We start from the raw sequence: 22,591 nt of genomic DNA, 5'->3' as shown, positions 1-22,591 counted from the left end.
CATCTTACTACCCAATGGCTCTTCCCATACACTGCAGGTATATGTCTTTCACAAAAGAAAAGTAATTATGATTAAGTACGAACGTGACCAGCAGCAGTGTTGGCTCTGTGGCTAGACTGGTTATTTGAAGGTAGTACTGGCATGCGGCTATGCCATCCTTGTGGGGATATTTTAGTACAGAGATTCCACATCCATAGTTGACAATATTAAGCCTTCTGGTAGTGAACCCAGGGCTGATAGTTTGCAGAAAATGTCTGGTATCCTGGATATAGCTGGGCATTCGTCTCACTAAGGGTTTTAGAACATTCTCTATCCAGTCAGAAATATTTTCCGCTAAGGTCCCAATACCAAAAAATATTGGTCTCCCTGGATTGCCTTCTTTATGTATTTTAGGCAACATGTAGAAGGTACCCATTTTGGGATTGTCCGGTATAAGGTCCAATAGAGAGGATGATCCAGGGTTAAAACCATTTATGATCTTTATAAATTCTTCTGTGCATTGTTTGGTGGGGACTTCCATAATCAGAGTGTAGTAATTGTTTTACCCGAGAGCTGTCTGTATGCTTCCTGAATGTAATCTGATGCGTTCATAATTACTACAGCTCCTCATTCATCTGCTGATTTAATGATGATAACGTTGTTAGATTTTAAAGCATTCCTTTCCTCCACATTGAGATTGTCTGTCACTTTGTGGTGTCTGTCCAAAATATCACATTTTACTTTTTTACTGAAACAGTCTATATAGTGATCCATAGTTCGGTTGTGTCCCGGCTGTGGTGTCCAGTTTGTCCTTTTTCTTTCTAGGATTTTCTTGCTGCATATCAGTTTGTGATGGGATATCTGTTTTGTCATAAAAGAATTCCTTTAGCCGCACTCTTCTGAAGAAATTCCTCCACATCACTGCAAAACTGAGCCATGTTGATTGGTTTTGTGGGATAGAAAAGTCCTCTGGATAAAACACTCTTTTCCACTGTGCTTGGCTCATACTGTGAGAGGTTCAAAATAGATTCCGATGTATCCAAATTGTTATGTGAATTTTGCATTTTGTCTGGCACATTGAGACCAGCTTTCATCCTTAAGTCTGTTGTTTCTTTTCCTTATTGGCGATTAGGTGATGTTGTAATTTATAAAAGAAATCACTTCGTACTTTACTGGTTGCATGACACAGGTCCCTGTATTGTGGTATTTAGGGAATTAATCTCATCTTGGATGGTTTTCCTCTTGTTACAGAAAAGTAAAATAACGTGATTTCGCAGTCACTCAGATGTAGCAAAGTTTTTGTGAGAAGTGAGTATTGTAGGTGTGTCGAGTTGGATTCCTGATCATTAGGTCTTTGGGAATTAGATTCTCTTTTTTTGCATCTGGATAGGAAGAAGATGTTGCTGTTCAGTTGTGCCAGTTTCTTCAGTAGGTTTTTAGGATCCATCGGTGTTCTGTACATTGTCAAAATGTGTAGCAAAAATGTTTCATTATTATTATTATAGTACTGTGTTAGCCAGAAAAATCTATGTGATGTTAAATACTTTCATTTCAAAAAAGACAAAAAGTATTATAGGAGTGATACCTTTATTGGCTAACCAAAAAATAGGATTACATTTGCTAGCTTTCAGAGCACAGAGGCCCCTTCATCAGACAAGTTTACAAATGAATGACTGAGAAAAAGGCACAACATTTAAGAGCTGTTACATCAAGTGAGAGACATTCCATGGGAATAGACAGACAGCATGCCATTGTGAACAACTATAAAGTCAGGAGAATATCACAAGCAATTACAGGTAAGGACTCACATGTAACAGATACTGGCTACAGAGACAATGCTATCACACATGAAAAGGCAGGGTAGGTCCCTCATGTGACATTGTTACTGATATACAGACAATCTCAAATGTAACAGAGTGACAATCTAACAGTAATGAAAATGCTGGTCTTGCATGAAGTTGATATGTGGCGGTCAGTGAAAGTGAGCACTGTAGCTGATAGACTAAAGCCTGCACTGCTGAATGTCACAGAGATATACCAGTAGCAACCAGAGCTGATGCAATTACTATTTTAGACAGACTGTTTCTATAAGATACCAATGAAGGAGACCCTCCTGATAAAAGCAATCACCAGCGCCCAGGAGATCAGAGTCTCAGCCCATGTACCCTTGGTTATGTAACTGCCCTTGCCCAGAAGACCACAGGAATGCAGCATTAGAACTCTGTGCACTGTACCAAGAGGCCTAAGTTTGTGAGCACCAATACTTCCCATACCCGTGGAGTTAAGACCCAAGTACCAAGTGTGTATATAACGCTGGGTTCATGGAAGTATTTCTTATAGAGGGTATCTCCAGTTGGGGAACCCCAAAAAGATAGCAAAGATCTAGCAGTCCCCAAGCCCACAACATACTGTGTCTGAGGACACTTGTAAAACTGAACTAAATTTGCAAACAAGCTCTATTCTTACAGTTTCCTTCACCCTGTTGGTAGACCATAATCCCATAATGATGTCCCCCAGGTGGCTGAACGAGAATTCAACTTTTTTTTTTTTTACGGGGACAATTGTTTTCAGTATTCTGCTCTACTTACATGCAAACAATACAACCTCATAAATGTCATCATCAGTTATTTATATAGCACCACTAATTCCGCAGAACTGTACAGAGAACTCACTGACATCAGTCCCTGCCCCATTGGAGCTTACAGTCTAAATTCCCTAACATACACACACACATACACATACACACACACATACACGACAGACAGACAGACAGACTAGGGTCAATTTTGATAGCAGCCAATTAACCTACTAGTAGGTTTTTGGAGTGTGGGAGGAAACCCACGCAAACACAGGGAGAACATACAAACTCCACACAAATAAAGCCATGGTCGGGAATTGAACTCATGACCCCAGCGCTGTGAGGTGGAAGTGCTAACCACTAGGCCACTGTGCTGCCAAAATATAACATCCCTTGCCATTATTATTACCTGTTGTCAAACAAAAAAAAATATAAAAATTCAGTAGAGCTCTCAACAGCGTAATTTTAAAAAAGTAATCATTATTTATTTTCCTGCCACAAATACACATTTGCAGAGAATTTGAATACAAACATGTTGTGAAACCAGGCTGTGCAAATTTTGGACTTGAGCAATTGTAGCACAGAGACACTTGCGATCCACTGCCCCTTTCTGTGTACTCTAAACTGTCCTCATCTCGCTGACTTAATATTTATTGCCATTTGTTCTTCCTATGCGTTTGGTTAACATAGGTTATTGTATGCCGTGCGTATTTATGTTGTTATATAAGTTAGACAAGTTATTCTTAAATGTCGGCAGGTGGAGTGTTTTATCAGGGATGAGAGAGAACAAGATGTCCAGGTTAAACAAATATACATACATATGCAGATATAATAATCTCAAACTTTTCATGTTTATTCAAGGGTACTAGTATACAATGACCTTGTTGGCTAGACTCCTAGGCACCTTCTCCACAGGGAGCCAACGGTCCCCAACCATCATGGGGGAGGACACTATAGGTTAAGTCTTATCATTTTCCCACCTATCACAATCTGGCTACCTCCCTTAACCCCCCCCCCCCCCACCACTAACTCCACCACCGTGGGCTTATTGAAGGGGACAAACTGTGTTAGGGAGTACTGACAGGTGTTCCTGGATTGGTGACTAGGAACAGAGCTTCGATTACATGTGTATGCTGTACCTGCAAAGACATCTGTCAGGTGATTGTACATTTGCATGTCTGTATATTGCCATCTATGGAATAAACTGCGTTTTGTTTGCAGCAATTTCAAAGAACCCAGTAGGTCGTGGGGTTCTCACACATGCTAGATATATTGTGCATTATAAAGATTATTCTAAATTCACCTTTGTGTAAGCATGAAATGAACCATTGTTTGGGTAGGTATAAACATTCATGAGTATTGGTAAACAGCCAATATACTGGCAGGGGCATGCTCATTGTGATCCTGAGGAAGTTTGTCATGCTTCTGTAAGGGACAACAGAGGGCATAGTTCTATAGCTGGATTTCCCTAGAATGGTATGTAGGGTAATAATTACATAGTAAGGCTGATCTTTTGGATTTTACAAACACTTTAATAATAATCTGACTTCCCTTCTTCTGCAATGAACTGCTAGCAAGTGCTTGAACATGAGCACAAAGGCTTTTTGCTTTTCAAATAAACATTTTGCCTGATACTCATTTACACATAGGTTTATATTTACCTGAAACATCGCAATGTGTAGCTGCACACGCTGCATGCTGGTTTTGCAAGAAGCAATATTCGTTTCAAGACGACGAACTAAGTCTTGTTTCTTCCAAGCGGTGTCATAAGAACTGGCTAGGACAGTGGCTCTATTCATCGCATGCTGTGAGAATCTGGAGACCTGGATGTTGTGTTCCACTGCTTTTTTACAGAGATCATCCACAGACACTTTACTTTCTGCCCCAAAGTCCTTGGCTTCTACTTGGGCGATAACATCAACACCCAGTGCACTGATGTAGCTGCAAAGGGTCAGACCAAGAGCCTGTGTCGGAAGACCAATTAAGAGCTGTCTCACAAAGTCAGCAGTAAATGACTTGATTGGTTTGGCCATCTGGTCTTCACTCAAAGATGAGTTCCTGTACATTGTTTTAACATTGACAAGCACAGGTCCATTAACAGGAGTCTGATCCTCAACTGGGCATTTCCCTGTAGAAAAATAAACATTTCATAAATTAATGGCTTTCCAGTATCAAACCTGTATGTTAAATTCAGGTAGTACAGGAAATGGGGGGGTATATAACTGATGGGAGCAACAGTCAGAACTGTTAGCTGGTACTGTTCAAGAGAAAACCTGTGTGCTATATTATTCCTAGCTGTCATTCTCTTAAAAAAAGAATAACTCCATCCAAATGGTATCAGATAGCCATAGTCTCATCGTGAGCACCTGTATCGCTCACCCTCACCACAGCTAAATCCTCCAGGTGCTTGAGGACAGTTGCTTAATAGAGTGTAGAAAATGTCAAACATTGGTGGTTTCGGTGCAAACTACAGCTGAATGGACAGGTGCTGCGACAATCCCATAAGGTACTGCCGGCCGCGATAGTACAGCTTCAACAATGTTTGCATTTCTCCCCACTTGCTTTAGGACTCACCGGGGAGCTCAGCAGTAAGGACACATACAAGTGCTCACACAGGCAGAGCATAAAAATCAAAACAGAAATGAAGGCAAAAGTAATTATGCAAACCATAAGATCAGAATAAACAACACACAGGTTACCTCTATGATTTTACAGTCTTCCTGAAAGCAAATGTATGCACTTACCAGACAAAGTTTGAGAGAATATGCTACAAAGTCGGAAGAATTCACGGATAGTTTGTAGTCTTTTCAGGAAGAAAATCTCATCCAAAACACGCCTAAGTTCTTCATCTTCAAAGAAGTTGACTTGTGTACTGCGTGCTTCACGGATGATATCCACTTTCCTCCAAGCAGGAGGAATTTCCAGTTGTTTTAACTATAACAATGAATACAACAAATGACCATTATATTTTTATACCAAACACAGTTCTGCAGGACATCAATAAATATTCCTGTACCTTTTCAAGTAATACTCCGAAAGCGGTCTCAACTTGAGCAAACATCCCATCAAAAGCAACCAAAAGCATTTGACCAGCTGACATTTTTGGAGTTTCTTCGACAGAGCCGTTTCTTGGCTGAATTAACTCTCCATATTGAGAATTAAGTGACCTGCAAAAATAAAAGCACAATAGGCTACAATTTAGAAAAAGAATAAATTACGTTTATACTACGTCTAGCTTCGGTAACCTTTAATTTATTGGAAATTGATTAAGTTTAATGAAAACTTCCAAACACTGAAACTTTCTAGACAGAGCAGAAAAACTAAAAGCTTTAGAGAAGTAGAGAGAGTAAGTTAAGTGCAGAGAAGTGAGAGGCAAACAGAAACTGACACAAAGTGCAAAAATTGCACACCTCAGAGAGCCACTGTTAAGTCAGCCTGCTACAACCCTGTTAGTTAAGTGGATATTAATAGTGGGAGCTTGAATGTTAAAGACTGTAGTTGATTTAACCATTTATATTCTTTTGGGCTGAAAAACTAGTAACAATACCTGATACATTGACAAGAGGGGAACATATTGCTACAAGGGGAGGGTGTGGGATCTATGGTGATCACACACAGTCTGTCTTCATCCACCAGTGCTCAACAGATGTATTCAGCAGCCAGAACACAGCCTTACTGTTGTCACCCCTTGTCTGTACAGGGGAAGAGCATGTTGACTGCCTACCACATAGACGCTAAGTTTGACCCACAGGTCTGCGTTGTCTTTTGAGCTCTGGCTGCCGAACTGTAAGCAAAATTATAGTCAAGTACTTTGCTGTATTGTAATTGGTTCTTCACTTTACTATATTGATTTAACAGTGGCCAAAAGTCATGGCAGAAATGTTGTGTACACAAGAAGACGCCAAAAACCTGTAGTACGCATTATTGCCCCGGTATAACCTCTTGTCATTAGACCTGTTGAACGATACATGGAACAGTTTAAATTGATCAAGTGGACAAAGGCCTCTGCAAATAACTAACACAAGTAATAAATGTCACTTCTTGGCACATTAAAGCAAACATTTTGTTTACCCAAAATGAGATCTTCATTTAACCCATTCAATCTACAGGACAGTAGATTGTAAGCTTTTCAGAAAACTCACTGCCGTAAAGCTACGCTGTCAAACCAAGATATATTTTAAAGGAACACGAAAAAAAACAATTAAAATAGTGATTACAATTTCTTTTTCTTCCTTTAAATAGGCATTATGGTAAAGGAGAACATGTATAATACCTTGCAATGTCAATGTAGTGAGCATTTGCCTCATCTTCCAGTCCCATGGCAGCATTTCTTAGATAAGTCTGCAGTGAATCCACAATGGTCTGCAACGGAGTCCCATCCGTAGTTTGTTCTATCAGGTTATCCAGTTCTTGTAGCATGCTGTCTAAAGTCTGTTCACCCTTCATTAAGCATCTGAGAGCTTCCGGAAAAATGATCTGACAGAAGTTTGAGTTCAATTCCTTTGGAACAAAATATGCAAAGTATTAATGTGTGATATTCATAGAACAATACAATCACACTATGAATTCTTCTTTGGTCAAAATAAATTTATGTAACACTTTAATCCACAAAAGTGGGCACTACTGGGGGTTACAAAACATGGCTGTCCTCTATGGTTTCAGCTATTCTACAATGGTGGGGTTATGTTGTGGCCATTTTCAGGGCGGAACCTATAATCATGACCATTTAAACCATCAACAAACAGTGATGTCACAAAAAAATGCCACCAATCCGAATACTTTCGTGATAGCTATTCTTTAGAAGCAAATAACAAGTAGGATTCTCATTAATAGAAGTTCACTGAGCATGTTAATGCATGCTTTCCTTAATCTTGCAGACCATGTTATTGCAAAAGAGGGACCGATCTTTTCAGTTCTGCATGCTGAACAGAAGTGTCACAGGCTAAAACCCAGATGAGCACTTGCCGAATCGTTTGTAAAGACTTGATATTTGCCACAATGCTCATTGCTGTAGTAAATGCTACTCAATTTGGAATGAAACGGGAGTACAGTTTGTTAAGACTTGATGAGATTTACCTGCAAAGAGGTGTAAACTGCATTAGCCAGATGTACAGCTTCAGATGTTTCCATGGGGTTGGGTATATCTAGATCTTGAGGGATAAGTTTGCATTGCTTCAGTAATTGCACCAGACACGTGACATTGCCACTCATGCTGCAAAGCTCCTCTAAGAACCATGCTCCATCCCGGGATGTGAGATCCACAAGCTGTTCTCCAGCACTAGAGGCAGCACCTTCCATCATTAGATTGCGTCTGCAAAATGTGTGTAAGGAAAAAACTATGTTAAATGGCTACAATAGTGCCGTATATCTCAATAACAAGCAGCTTCATCAAGATCCATACCTTGTAAGAGTGCAAAGGGCAGAGATCACCACACTAGCCAGGCTCAGTGAACCCTCCTCTGCATTTTCATGTAGAAAGACTTTGATGCAACGCTCAATTTCTTTCAGCTGGTCCTCACACACTGGTAGTGATACAGCCTCCTGTTTCAGCCTTTCTACTTGCCTCAAAAGCTTGGCGTTTGTATCTGCATAATTCCGTTGCAGTGCCAACTCTGTGGCAGAAACAAATTGAGACTGAGGAGGCTGAGGTGCATACTGCATTTCATACCTGTAACAAAACAATAAAGCCACCACTATGACCCATTCTACAATTTCCATTACAGCAAACATGTACAAGGTATACTAAAAACAGTTTCACTGACGGCAATTGTTTACGTCACAATAAAACTCAATTTCACCCTGCCCCCATGGTTATGTGTATGCAAATGCTACACAAGATGCATCACCATTTATGTTTCAGGCACTCAGACCAGGTACTAAATGTTTGAAAAAAACAAAAACAAAAAACCCTCTGAAATTAGCCTGTATTCAATATTCTGAAATATTTACTTACTTCCGATATAGTTCTTGACAGTGTTCCATCGTCATGTTGCATATAAGCTCTTCCATCCAAGTCTTCCACTGTTCCATTCTGTGCTTCTGAAACACTGATTTTGGGTACAAAAGTGCAACAGTGGCATAGTTGTGAAGGTGCTCAAGGCAGCCGCGTAGCACAGACCGTCGCTGTTGTAGCAGTGTGCTCATCTCTGCCTCGTACTGTTCACACTGTGTGATGAGGTGTGCCTGCCCGGCGTTCTGCAGGAAGGCTGTTGCAGGTACATAGCTGGGAGGACCTATAGAAACAGACACAGGTTTCTAATGTAATAACAAATAAATATATTGCTTTTTGTGAGAGTCTATATTAGTAAAAATACCTACACAATCAGGTCTGGATAGTATATGTAGGTGTAAAAGTTTGTCCAAATACACACTCCTAAAAAGCGGTCAAAAATTTGGCCTATAAGAATAGTTCTCAAGCCCCATCTACTTGCCTCCACTTTCACCACTAAAATGGGATTTTTATGCATTTAAATCCTTTTTTCTGAATCCATTGAGGTACATTGAGAATACAGGGTATCGAGGCTCAAATTAGGACACCGACACATTAAAAAAACAAAACAAAAAAAGCAAAAATAAAACTTCTCCCTCCTCTATATCCCTATTCTGTATGAAACCCAGTTATTTTACTAACCAAGCCCTACAGGACAGGACCGGAAAGAAAGAAACGAAGACAAGAGAAACAATAACCCATTTGAAAAAATGTAACAAGAAAACTAGAGCGCTCAGTGTGCCCTAATAGATTCTGAGAAAACAGGATATAAAAGAAGATTTTACTCACCGTAAAATCGATTCACAAAACAGAACTATTTACAGTGCAAGGGAGGGTGTGCAGTGTCCCACAATGGAGTAAAAGAAATTGATTTTACGGCGAGTACAAATCTTCTTTTCTCTTTCCTACCATTGAGGGACACTGCGAGACATTGGGGACATACCAAAGCTGCCTCTAAGGGAGGGAATGCTCTTGAAAGGCTGCACGCAATACCTTGCGCCCAAAGCTCGCATCAGAGGATACAAAGCCCTGCAACCTGTAGAATTTAGAGAATCTATGGACCGATGACCATGGCTGCTCCGCTAAAGCCCCATGACGCGCCGCCCAAGAAGCACCAACAGCTCTGGTAGAGAGTCTTCAATGATACCGGGACAGGCAGAGATGCTCCAGCATAAGCCAGTCTACTAGTGGAAGTGATCCAGCAGGCAAGTTACTGCTTGGAAGCTGGCCAACCCCGCTTTGAGCATCGTAAAGAACAAAAAGATCCTTGGTCTTACAGACAAAGATCGTATGGTCAACAGAACACTGAAGAGCGCAAACCACATAGAGCAACACTAACGCGTCATTTGAAGAGGATGATAAAGAATCGGAAGAGAAAAGCCGGAGGACGGAAAGTCGGGACCACAATCTCTTGATTTAAGTGGAACCTGGACACAACCTTCGGAACAAAGGAGGGTTTGGTGCGAAGAACTGCTCTATCTTGTTGGAAAATCAGGAAAGGTAAAGTGCAGCAGTGCGCTGCTAATTCCGATACTCTACGAACTGACGAGATAGCTAAAAGGAATACTGTCTTCTAAGTGAGATGGCGCAAATTCACAGAATCTAGAGATTCAAACGGCATATGGATGAGCGCATTGAGCACTAGGTTGAGATCCCACGGCTCTACTGGATAAACGAAGAGGGGATGCACAGGACCCCCTGCAGGAAGGTCTGAACATCCCCGACAGCTGCCAGCTTCCACTGAAAATAAATGGAGAGCGCAGAGACCTGAACCTTAAGGGACCCCAGACGGAGCCCCTTATCTAGGCCGGCCTGCAGGAAAGCCAGCAACCTTGGAAGGCTAAATTTGGATGTATGGGAACCCTGGGCCTCACACCAAAGGATGTATGTCCTCCAGACTTGATATATGGCTGGCTTTGATCAGAGTATCAATAACCTCTCGTGAAAAACCCTTGGCCCTGATAATTAAGGTTTCAATAGGCACGCCGTCAAAGTTAGTCGATCTAAATCGTAGCAGAGAAGAGGACCTTGAACGAAAAGATACGGTCGCATCAGCAGACGGAAGGGGGGATCCGCTGCCAGTCTCAGAATTCTGAGAACCATGCTATTAGTGGCCAATGAGGGGCTACCAGAATAACTGGAACCCACACTCTCTAACCTTTTTTAGTACCCGCGAGAACATGGGTATCGGTGGAAACAGGTACACTAGCCATAAGTGCCATGGAACGGTCACGGCATCCGTGAAATGTGCTTGAGGGTCTCGAGACTTTGAGCAGTACAGGGGGACTTGATGGTTTAGTCCGGATGCCATGAGATCGATCTCCGGCATGCCCCAGCGTTCTCTAGGAGGGCAAAGACCCGCTTGTTGAGAGCCCATTTGCCTGGGTGAACCCTCTGTCTGCTGAGGAAGACGGCCTCCCAATTTTCCACGCCTGGAATGTAAGCGGCCGATAACTGGGGTACCTGGCGCTCCGCCCATACCATGATCCTGGCTGTCCCCGGCATGGCCCCTGTACTGCGAGTTCCCCCTTGGTGATTTAGATATGACGGCCGTGGCATTGTCTGACTGAATCTGAAGAGGCTTCCCTGCCAGAAACCTCTGTGCTTGCATCAACGCTCTGAGTTCTAGGGCGTTGATCGGGAGAGTGGCCTCTTGGGGGGACCAGAGGCCCTGAAATCTCAGGAACCCTGTTACCCCTTCCCAGCCAAGCAGACTTGCGTCTGTTGTAACCAAGGTCCATGGACCGGTCTGAAGGGTCTGACACTTGTCCAGATTTTGTCTGGATAAACACCAAGCCAGGGGAAAACTAGTAGGATTCCACAGACGAATGACCTGCCTGTCTAAATGCTCCTGAGATCCCGACCACTTTCGAAGAATCTCCTGTTGAAGAGGGCGAGAGTGGAATTGTGCAAAGGGCACGGCCTTGAACACTGAAACCATCGTCCCCAAGAGTTTTCATGCAGCCGAGGAGAGAAACCTCTTTCCGCACAAGAAGGGTCCTGGTTCTGCGCAAGAGAGCGTTGACCTTGTTTTCTGGTACATAAACTCTCTGGGTTACTGTGTCGAACATGAGACCCAGGAAGCGCATTCTCTGTGTCGGAATGAGAGATGATTTGGGTAAATTCAGAATCCACCCATGAGCTTCCAGAAACTGCATAGTGGTCTGGATGTGCCGAGATAAGAGCAATGCCGACGGTGTTTTCAGAAGGAGATCGTCTAGATAGGGGTCTATTGTGACTCCCTTCTGCCCCGCTATGATCTTGGTGAACACTCAGTGAGCGGTAGCTAGCCCGAAAGGTAGGGCCCTGAACTGAAAGTGGGAATTTTGTTTACCGCAAATGTAGAAGTCATGGTGCCCCCTCCATATAGGAACGTGCAGGTAGGCACCCTTAGGTCTATGGAGGCCAGAAACTCTCCCTGCTCCATTCTGGCGATGACAGTCTGAGGGGACTCCATTCTGAACTTTTGAGTTTTTACCTGTTTGTTCAGAGACTGCAGATTTAAAATTGGACGTAATGATCCGTCCTGTTTTGATACTAGGAAGAGACTGGAGTAAAACCCATGACCTCTTTCCAGTGTTGGAAAGGGAACAATAACACCGGCTGCCAGCAAATTCTGGATTGCTTCCTGAAGTGTCTTGCGCCTGAGAGGACAAGAGGGGGTTGCTGTGGTGAAGAACTTTTGTAGTGGGAACTGAACTAAGTCTATGACATAGCCCCGAGACACAATTCCTAGTGTCCAAACGTCTGTGGTGGATGCCCGCCACTGGCGCTGGAAACGAAGTAGGCATGCCCCCACCACAGATTCCCATGTGGAAAGACTGCCACAGTGCAGGCTTTTCACCCGATCTCGAGGCTCCTCGCCTAACAGCACCCCTGCCTCTGCTATACCCTCCCCTGGGGGCAGAGGATTGGCCTCTCGACGGGGTGCCCCGGCCTCGGGCAAAGGAATGAATATGTCATTGACGTGGTCTACTGGAACCCATGGGAAGAGAGTTGCTCTTTCTTCCAGTGGCCACCTGAATGACCCTCTCTAGCTCTGATCCGAAGAGAGTAACCCCATCAAAGGGCAAACCCTCTAGAGCTCACTTTGAATCAGCGTCCGCTGTCCAAGAGCGTAACCATAAGGTACGACGACTTGCAATAAAGAGAGCCGAGAATATAGAATTGATGGACACAGCATTCATGGCTGCCTGGCCTACATAATCAGACGTCTCCTGAATATGCTCAGCCAAGGAGAGAAGTTCTGCACATGGGACGTTATCCTGAATGCCTCTCACTAACTGCTCAGCACATAGCTGAATAGTCTTGTTGGCCCAGGCCACCACCATAGGCTCTTGCCTATACTTGAATTAGTTTTAGGTTCTTTATGTTTTTATTTTATTTCCTATTTAGGTGCAGCACAGGACTCGATCTGAAGACCCAGAGGAATGAATAGGACTGCAGCTCTGCTCATTCTGGGTCCCGGCACAGGTATGAGGCAGCCTAGTCTCCCTTCCCTGGCACCTCTGTTGGCAGTCTCCCCTAGAAACGAGCTAAAGGGCCATATTTTTGTAGATCTGCCACCTCCAGTACAGGAGGCAGATAATTATTTTATCGGCCATTTAGAAGGCTGCAGCCCCATTGCTTTAAGGTGGACGGGAGCAAAGCTGTATCAGCCTCTCCTTCCCGCCCGCCCGCTCTACATGCCAAAAGTTTTTTCCTGTCCCTAGACACTAGCAGCGGAGGAACGGAAAAAACTATTGTGCTCATTATGAGGTGATACCGTTGATTTATAGAGTACACACAGCCTGGGCAATCACTCTCTCACGTGGAGACTCTCAAAACAGATAGCCATATATGTCGACGGTAATTCACGCTGACTGCCAGACAAAGCCATTCATGGAGGCAGCCGTTTTTAGGGAGATCATTGGAAAGGACAGCCTCTCTACTTCCTGGCGCAGAAGCGGCCATCTTTCATTGTTAGAACACGGAGATCATCGTGCTGCATTCTACTCGTCTGCCCTGCCTCTCCTCTACTGGTATCTTTGCATTCTAAAGCTGGGTACACACTACACGGTTTTCATCCAATAATCGGCTCAATCAGCTGACATACGACCGCTCGTTCAAAAGTCGGGTCAGTGTGTGCAGTGACACGATGGTCGAAAGTCTGCCCAAATGGACGATTATCGCCTCATTTGGTTGGTCGTACCGTTTAATATTTTCGTTCCAATCTCGTTTCCGTTGTGTAGTGTGTATAAACTTCCGACCGGATGCACAACAGTGAGTACGAAATTACAGTCATTGCTCACGACAACATGGCTGTAAAAAGTCGCTAAAGGGACGTCCGCAGTCCGTGGACCGAGCTATCGGAACATCGATCGCATGTAAAATCGATCAGCATAAAAAGTTGGTGGAAAATTCTGTAGTGTGTACCTAGCTTTATTGTAATATTTAGAAACGATTGTAATACCTTCTAGGCTGTTTACACAATCAGGACTATTGTTTCAGTGCCATGAGACTGGTGTATTTGCAAAGATTTACCTGATATTGAGATCTGGTAGAATCTTTTTATTTTGTAGTCAGACTCTAGCTCTCAGACCTATCTAAACTTATAGAAACAATATTTTTCATTTTATATTGTATTTAATCTGTACACTTTTTAAATATGTCTGAGAAGGGGATGCCCAAGAATAAGGGACCCTCTGGTATGACTGTGCTGCATTATACTTGTGCCAAATGTAATGCCAAATTATCTGTTGGACAACCTAACTAGGATGCACGCTGCGCGGCTTGCGAAGCCGACATTCAGGAACAACGCACCCCAGCTCAAGGTGCAGCAGCTATGGAAGAACCACTATGGGCTAAGTCACAAACAGCAGCCATGGCGGAGTTCTCCCGGGTGATACGGTCCGCAGAGGTACGTGAGATTTTCTATTTCCCACAATTCTACACAACCACTAGTGGTCGCAGGCACATCTTCTCAGTCCGAATCAGTTCAGGAAGAGGAGTGTCTGCTTTCAGTATCCCACAGGGCCAAGAGAATAATTTCTAATGCCTTTCAGGAACGCGATCATAACTCAGACCATTCCTCAGAAGAGGGTGTATTAAACACTGATCTGCAGGAAGATGACTCACTTTCTTCTGTAGATTCTGGCCCTGCCCATAATTTGATAATCTCATATTGGGTATCGGACATACTTTAGGTTTTGCAGATCCAGATCCCACGGCCCCCTCGGGGTTCTTTGTTTAAAAAAACCAAGGCGCAGGTGGCAGCTTTCCCAACATCTCCTCAGATGATGGAGATGGTAGTGGACGCCTGGCTGAGGCCAAATAAGTTTTTTCACTCCACTGTAATTGTGACAGCCAAACTGTTTAGAATCATTGCATAGGACCAGCTGTTATGCCACCATCTAAAGTTCTTTTCACATATCTTCATGCAACAGAACAGGAGAGGATTGAGTAGTGTGTGCTCTCCCTCCTTCATCTGCAGGCTCCATCTTTAAAAGTGAGGGGAGGTGTTAGGACCCATGTGATTGGGCATGTAAGGGGAAGTCTGATTAGCATATGACTAGGTTTGAGTAGCCTCTGTGTAGGTCAAACAGGCATGTGGGAACATGCAAGCAGTTCTCAGTACCATGTTTGGAGGTATGAGTGGTATTGGGGATCTGATGACTTGTGTGGGTATGGCTGCATGTAGGTGCATTTTGTGGCAAGTGAAAGGATATGTGGTGAAATTTTGGATGACATGAGGGTCATTATGGAATGAGTGGTATGTGTGTGTGTGCCGAGCTCATTGTTTTGGCTGTTTTTCATTCTTGAAGTATATCAGGATGCCCATTACTGACCTAGAGGGAACAGGAGCTGCTGCAATATGACTAGTCTTTTCAATAAGAATCCTAAAGCCAGTCAAGGAGTAGGTACCATGCTGTGCAGAATAAATCCCTGCCCCCTCTCCTACCTCACTAGGAAACATCCAAGGCTCTTGAGATAGACAGCAGATGAACTCTCTACCCCCTCCTGGCACAAGAAGGGGAAAGACACTTACTAGGTCGCTGCAGCACATGCTGGTGCAATGACAGAGCAAGGTCACCAGACACTACCTATGGCGGTAGAGGCGGGAATCCCTACAGAGATGTCCAAGTTGGTAGCTGGTGTGGAAGTGGGAGGAGGTACAGAGATTGGTGCCTGTCTGCAGACAGCCCGATAGCAGAAAATTCAATAAATAAATAATAATAAAGAAAAGCACACTGTGGGCACTCTAAAAAGCAAATTGAGTTGCCTACAGCATATAGAGGTGGGAGGCACAAAAACATTGATAATTATTTTTTTAAGTGCCAGTGTCTAATTTGAAGACTCTATACCCCATAGACTATGTTTCCCCCAATTGGATGAATAATAAATATAGATGAGAAATAGTGTTACAGATGAAGTAATATTGTGAGGCTAAAGACGGCAAACAAGCTAGAGAGCCCAGCTAAATTATATCATGCTTTTATGCTAACGCAGCATTTTCTGTAACCTACCAAAATATAGTCTCAAGCTGCATATTTAGAACTCTAAGGGGCCTATTTATCAAAGATCTCTCCCCTCTAATTTAGAGGTAAATCCCCGAAAACAGCAGTTTTCGGGAACTTACCACTAAATTACTATGTATTATTGCAGCATCGCAGCAGATATCTCAGATATCTGCTGCTTTGCTTCTCTCATCGGTTTACTGAGCACTCCCCATAACAGTGTATGGGAAGTGCTCAGTTACGCTATGTATCAATGACTGATACTTAGTTTTCAATCATGGTAATGTACGCCATCTGAAGCTGGCGCACATTACCATAATTGAAAAGTTTCACTGAAAACAGCGCTGCTCTGACGAGCAGGGCTGCACAGCGCATGTGTGGAGGGATCATGTGATCCCTCCACACTTGCCTCAGGTTCCGTCAGACAGGGATCTTTGTGCGCATGCCCGAGTTTACTGGTCGGCGCATGCGCACAGGGATTGAAAGAGGGGCGAGCAGCACCGCAGAGGGAGGAGAAGAGAAGACTTCAGTGACAGGTAAGTGTTAATCTTCACAAGAGCAGCCGTTTTTCGGAACGGCTGTTCCTGTGTTGATTTTTTAATACATATGAGAAACTTTTCAATCAGAATCTATGCGATGAGGATTGAAAAGTTTCATTCATATTATGCGGTCATTGGTAAATAGACCCCTTAAGGAGACAAATTAATTTTAAAGTTATTACAAATATTAATGCATTATAAAAAGGACCAGTAAACATTCCACTTCACCTACACAATATACCCCTGCCCCCACTTCCCTTAATTATAAATGATTTAAAGTGAGAAGCTATGATGGAGTAACATCGTTAAACTATAAAGGCGGGCAGCAGGGAATAAGACAGCTATATTGCAAGATCTCGCAGACAGGGATCCTTCAGTGTATGATGACAGTCACATACCAAACACACTGCTCTTCACTTGCAGATTTCATTAAACACAATAAGACCATGTATGACGAGACCTTTAATATAGACAGCATTGTGACCTGGTATCCCTTCTGCCCCCCATGCCCTGCGGGACATGTTTTAACTCAACGTCTGGCGCAGTGGCGAGTGAAGGGTTAAAAATGAATGAAAGTTTTTATAGTGGGGATGTTTCAGCAGATCCCCATTATCCCTGGTGGTCCACTGTTGATCTTGCCACCGTGGGTAAAGAAACATGCACTATCTTTAGTGGGTGTTGTGTGCAACATCTCTTTTAAGAGCTGCCTTTAAATTGAATACACAACATGTGCTCTTTATGTAGAGTGAAAAGTAGTTTCTACATCTACTATAAATTCAAATACACCAATCCTAGTGGGTGATCTAATCAGGGTGGCCGATCTGGGAGTAGGGGTAGATTGCATTGAACAACCAATCAGGACTAGATTTGTCCGGGCCAATGGTCAAGGACTTTCTGCTCATGTGCAGTTCAATTATCCCCTGGATTTTCATGAGAACAAATTACTCTGCTTGCAAACAGGAGAGCGCCCAAAACAGCAATATTACATACCAATATTGGGATTTACATACAATTTGCAGTAAATTGTGATTCCATAATAACTGCATAGTTAATAACTGGAACAGTATCCCATATTAGTCTTTTCTAAAACAGGAAACCTCCCCACTGGTCACTTAGTCAAAAGAATGTGGTGGTCAAGCTAACACCATCCTCTACCTGGGCTCAGATCATATGGTTAATTAACGGATTATAACGTGTCACAAAATAACACAATCATACTGCAGGCATACGGCCACAGAAATGTCAGTACAGTAATACACTTTTTGCATTTATAATAATACAAAATGTGCATTGCGCCGATAACAGGAATACATTTACAGACTCTAGTGCCACAACGTACACTGTGAGGCAGCCATTTTGTGGACTGCCCAATATTCAGTCTATCCATTCCTTCGAAACTAGGCAACAAATACTTTAAGTGTTAGAGAGCGCAAAAAAACCAAAAACATACTTTTGTTGCCAGCATAGAGGTTAAACTAAAATGCAGATTAGGTGTATTTATGCATGCATTTTTTCACATGGTAAAAAACTAAATTGTGAAATACCCAAGTCCATTTGGCTGCTTATCTCTTGAAGAAGACCTGCCAATTTAGTTGCCTCCAAGTTTTTAAAGACCGCCTGATACTGTGTGATCCACTGTTCAAATTCATTCAGCTTCACTTGGATAGCTTCCTGGACTGCTCTTTGCTGTGTTTGTAACTGGGTGTGTTCAGAGTACCTATAAAACAATGAGCAATGTAATAACTGCATTCAAGGGATACAAAAAAAGATTTCCCTAACTCAATAACAGCAATCACATAGTCTTACAGATCACTAGCATCAAGAAGGCAAAGAATGAATCACCTAAAGTTAATAGCATATATTTTATTCCTCTACTAGCAGATCTGGTAGAATCACACCAGCAATTACTATTTCTGTTGTTCTTAAGCACAATGACCCAAAGAGCATTAACATTTACCCTAAAAAAAACAAAGCCTTCTTGTTGAATAATATGTTTTTCAGGAAGTGTATCCTGCAGACTTTGGGGTCCTCACCACCCAAGATTATTGTGTTCCCAAAGTTCTTGCCGAACGGGTAGAATGGGCAACAATACGCTTCGGCACAGGATGCTTAGTAAGGACATAAGCCTCCCCAATTGCTAGCGTAAGCCACCTAGCAATTGATTGCTTAGACGCAGGCCATCCGCGCCTAGCGAAATCAATAACACAAATAGAGAATCTGTCTTATGTATCTTTGCAGTTCTCTTAACATATATGCGCAACGCCCTAACGACATCTAAACATTTACTTCCTTTTGTTCCTGTAACCTGAGGATCCTCTCTGAATACCGGAACTACTATTTCCTGATTAATATGGAAACCTGACACCACCTTAGGGAGGAAGGATGGAATAGTCCTTAAAACTGCCCTATCCTCATGAAAGACCAAATAAGGTTCTTTATAAGATAAGGCCCCCAGCTCGGAGAACCCTCTGGCTCTCCACAGACTGGATGCAAAAGCCATGCCATTAAATTCAGCCGGTCTAGACCCTGATGTAAGAACGGTCCCTGGGCCAGCAGATCTCTTCGAAGTGGCAACCGAACCCCTTTACCTACTGCTACCAGAAGAATCTCTGGGAACCATACCCTTTGTGGCCAGGCTGGAGCTACCAGAATGACTGGTCAGTCTCCCTGCCTGACCCCTCGGAGGACCCTGGGAATCATTGATATGGGGGAGAACAGGTATCCTAACCTGAAGTCCCAAGGCATTGTTAGGACGTCCACTGCCACAGCCAGTGGGTCCCTTGTTCTTGCGCAAAACTCTGGGACTTTCCTGTTGACTCTTGACGCCATCAGGTCTTGATCCGGAAGTCCCCATTTGTCCACTAGCAACTGGAATACTTGCGGATGCAGAGCCCACTTCCCTGGTAGAACTTTGTGCCGACTTAGATAGTCTGCTTTAACGTTCTGTTTCCCTGGGATAAACACCGCTGACAGAGCAGGCACGTTTCTTTCTGCCCAGGCAAAAATCTGAAACATGACCCTCATCGCTCTTGCACTCCTGGTGCCCCCTTGTCTGTTTATGTATGACACTGCCGTGGCATTGTCGGACTGGATGCGAACCGACCTTCCCTGTAACACACCCTGAGCCCTCTGCAGTGCTTTCAGGATGGCCATAAGTTCCAGCACATTTATGGGAAGAACCGACTGTCTCTCTGACCACAGACCCTGCATCCTTAGGTGAAGGACCACTGCCCCCCAACCACTCAGACTGGCGTCTGTGGATACTAAGATCCAGGGCCACGGGGCAAAGCATCTGCCCTTTATTAGGTTGTCCTTTAACAACCACCAGCTGAGGGATTTTCTCGTCTCTAGAGATAACCTCATCCACTGGCGATCCAAACAGAGGAAGGACCCCGACCACTGGCGATCCAAACAGAGGAAGGACCCCGACCACTTCCTTAGAATGTCCCATTGAAGACATCTGGAGTGGATCCTTCCGTATGGCAGCGTCTCGAAAGATGCCACCATCTTTCCTAGCAGCTTCATACACATGAGTACCGACAGCCTCCTGTGTGACAGAACCCTGTCTGTCCACTCCATCAAGGACCTTATCTTGTCCTCTGGAAGAAAAGCTCTGCTGTCTGCAGTGTCCATTATTAGTCCCAAAAATGTCATTCTCTGACAGGGGATCATTTGTGAGTTTGTTACATTCAGGAGCCAACCGTGCTGTTCCAGCACCCTCACCATAAGGCGAAGATGTTGTTCCAACAACTGAACCGTTGACGCCTTGATTGGAAGATCGTCCAAATAAGGTACAACCTGCACCCCTTTGGAGTGAAGGAGTGCTGCCATAATCTTTGTGAATACTCTTGGGGCTGTGGCAAGCCCGAACGGAAGAGCTCTGAACTGATAGTGAGCTGAGCCTACCGTGAATCTGAGAAGCGGCTGATGCCCCTCCCAGATCAACACATGAAGATATGCATCCTTGATGTCTATTGATGCCATGAACTGGCCTGCCTCCAGGCCATCTATGACAGATTTTAGGGATTCCATCCTGAAAGAATCTACTCTCAGATGCAGATTTAGCTGCTTGAGGTTCAGCACTGGTCTGAATGAACCGTCCGGTTTATGTACCAAGAATAGGTTTGAGTAAAACCCTTCCCTTCTTTGGTACTCCGGAACCTGTACAATAACCTTCTTTAAAAGAAGCAAATCGACAGAAGAGAGCATTGCCTGTCTTTTTTGAGGAAAGCGTGGTAAACTGGTTACAAATAAAATCATGTAACCTCTTTTCATGATCCCCTGAACCCACCTGTCCGCCGAGGACTCTGTCCACTGCTGGGCAAACCCCAGCAGCCGTCCTCCCACCCCACCCTCTGTTATCAGAGGAGGGTGGTAGTCATGCTGTCGGTCTATCCGGCAGCTTGGCGGAAGAGGACCTTGCTACCGTGGAGGACAAGGATGACCTTCCTCTAAGCGACTGTCTCCTACCTCCAGCAGCCCTTGACCTGACTGTCTGGCCTCTGCCAGAGGTGCCACCGCGAAAAGGCTGTCTAAAAGAACTAAACCTTGGAACTCTGGGTCTAGGAGCATTCACAGGCAAGGACGTACTCCTACCCCCCGAGGCCTGTGAGATCCATGAGTCCAACTCTGGACCAAATAGCATCCCACTAGTATACGGAATGGATTCTAATGATCTTTTTGACTCCACATTAACCATAATGTTCTTCTTGCTGCTACTGCTGTAGCAGAAATAGAAGATGATATGGAGGCTAAATTCTGGGCCTCATACATACATACATATATATACATATATATATATATATATATATATATATATATATATATATACACACACACACACACACACATACATACATACATACATACATACATACTGCCGCCTCCTTAAGGTGCATGGCCAGGGGGAGCAGTTCCGAATCCTGTAACGCGGACTCTAGCTGCCCAGCCCAGGTTTCCATAGCCCTTGTTACCCAGGCAGAAGATAATGCCGGTCTGAAGTTTGTACCAGCAGCCGTAAAAAGACCAATTTCAAAAGAGTTTCCAACTTATGATTGGTTGAATCCTGTAGGGCTGCCGTTCCTGGTACGGATAGCGTGGTCTGGCGAACCAGTCTCGCCACAGGCGCATCTACTCTCGCCACCTGTTCCCATCTGGTGATGTCCTCCTCTTGTAAAGGATATAATGAACCAAATTTTCTAGGCACAGTGAACCTCTTGTGCGGATGCTTCCAAGAGGCCTCTGCAATATCTCTCAGCTCTGCTGAGGGAGGGACCACCTGTTTAGAAGCCTTCTTAAAGAGAGACCGGTCCAAGGACCTCGTCTCCTCTATTTCAATAAACCCCAAGGTCTGACGTACTGCTTTTACCAGATCGTCCATACCCTGGTGCCTGGAGCTTCCTTCTGATTCTATTAATGAAAGATCAGAATCCTCCACCAAGGATCCCTCTGAATCAGACAGAGACAAGAGCGTATTAGCTGATCTATGTCTTTTATAACTACGAATAGGTCTAGGATTTTCCAGCAATTGGTTTAGTCGGTCAAGACCTCTAGCCACTGCCGACCATCCCGCCTCCCCGCTGTGGGGTGACTCTTGCAGTCCCGAGAAAGGAAATTGTACAACCTCTGGAGGTAATGAACTACTCATTTCCCCTCTTAACTTCACTGGGGGTTTTAGCTCAGAGGTAGATGGAAGTCTCATAGCCACCACTGGAATCTTTTTTATTTCTGCTGGTTTAGATAACAGGTTCACAAGAGTATTAACCCGCCTGTGAAAAGGTTGCCATCCACTCTGGATGCTCTGTCCCCTGTTTTTTAATGGGGCTGTCTTTAGGCTGCAATATTACAGGTGTCACAGCACAACCAGCACAAAGCCCCTGATCCAGACGTTCACTAGTTAATTTAACATTACACTTTGAACAGATCATATGTTTGACACGTGTTGCTTTACTTTTATCAGCCATTATTGGGAGAAAAAACAAAGCCACAAACAACCAGACAAGCACAAACA

The 22,591-nt window shown here is 43.8% G+C and overlaps 1 protein-coding gene across 1 annotated transcript in view; it reads right to left on the bottom strand.

Moving 5' to 3' along the window:
• Positions 1 to 22,591, bottom strand: part of SMG1 (SMG1 nonsense mediated mRNA decay associated PI3K related kinase) — a 140,010-nt gene that overhangs the window by 12,765 nt on the left and 104,654 nt on the right. Inside the window, exons 47-54 of the mRNA XM_075179748.1 lie at positions 18,126 to 18,298; positions 8,511 to 8,790; positions 7,959 to 8,225; positions 7,634 to 7,868; positions 6,831 to 7,057; positions 5,574 to 5,724; positions 5,302 to 5,491; positions 4,219 to 4,685 (exon numbers count right to left, since the gene is read on the bottom strand). Coding sequence (XP_075035849.1) covers positions 4,219 to 4,685; positions 5,302 to 5,491; positions 5,574 to 5,724; positions 6,831 to 7,057; positions 7,634 to 7,868; positions 7,959 to 8,225; positions 8,511 to 8,790; positions 18,126 to 18,298 — 1,990 coding nt within the window. The remainder of the gene's footprint in view (positions 1 to 4,218; positions 4,686 to 5,301; positions 5,492 to 5,573; positions 5,725 to 6,830; positions 7,058 to 7,633; positions 7,869 to 7,958; positions 8,226 to 8,510; positions 8,791 to 18,125; positions 18,299 to 22,591) is intronic.

Source organism: Mixophyes fleayi, chromosome 7 (genome assembly GCF_038048845.1).
Source record: "Mixophyes fleayi isolate aMixFle1 chromosome 7, aMixFle1.hap1, whole genome shotgun sequence".
Classification (NCBI taxonomy): Eukaryota; Metazoa; Chordata; class Amphibia; order Anura; family Limnodynastidae; genus Mixophyes; species Mixophyes fleayi.
Note: the sequence above shows the minus strand (reverse complement) of the source record. Positions and strands in the feature narration are given on the sequence as shown.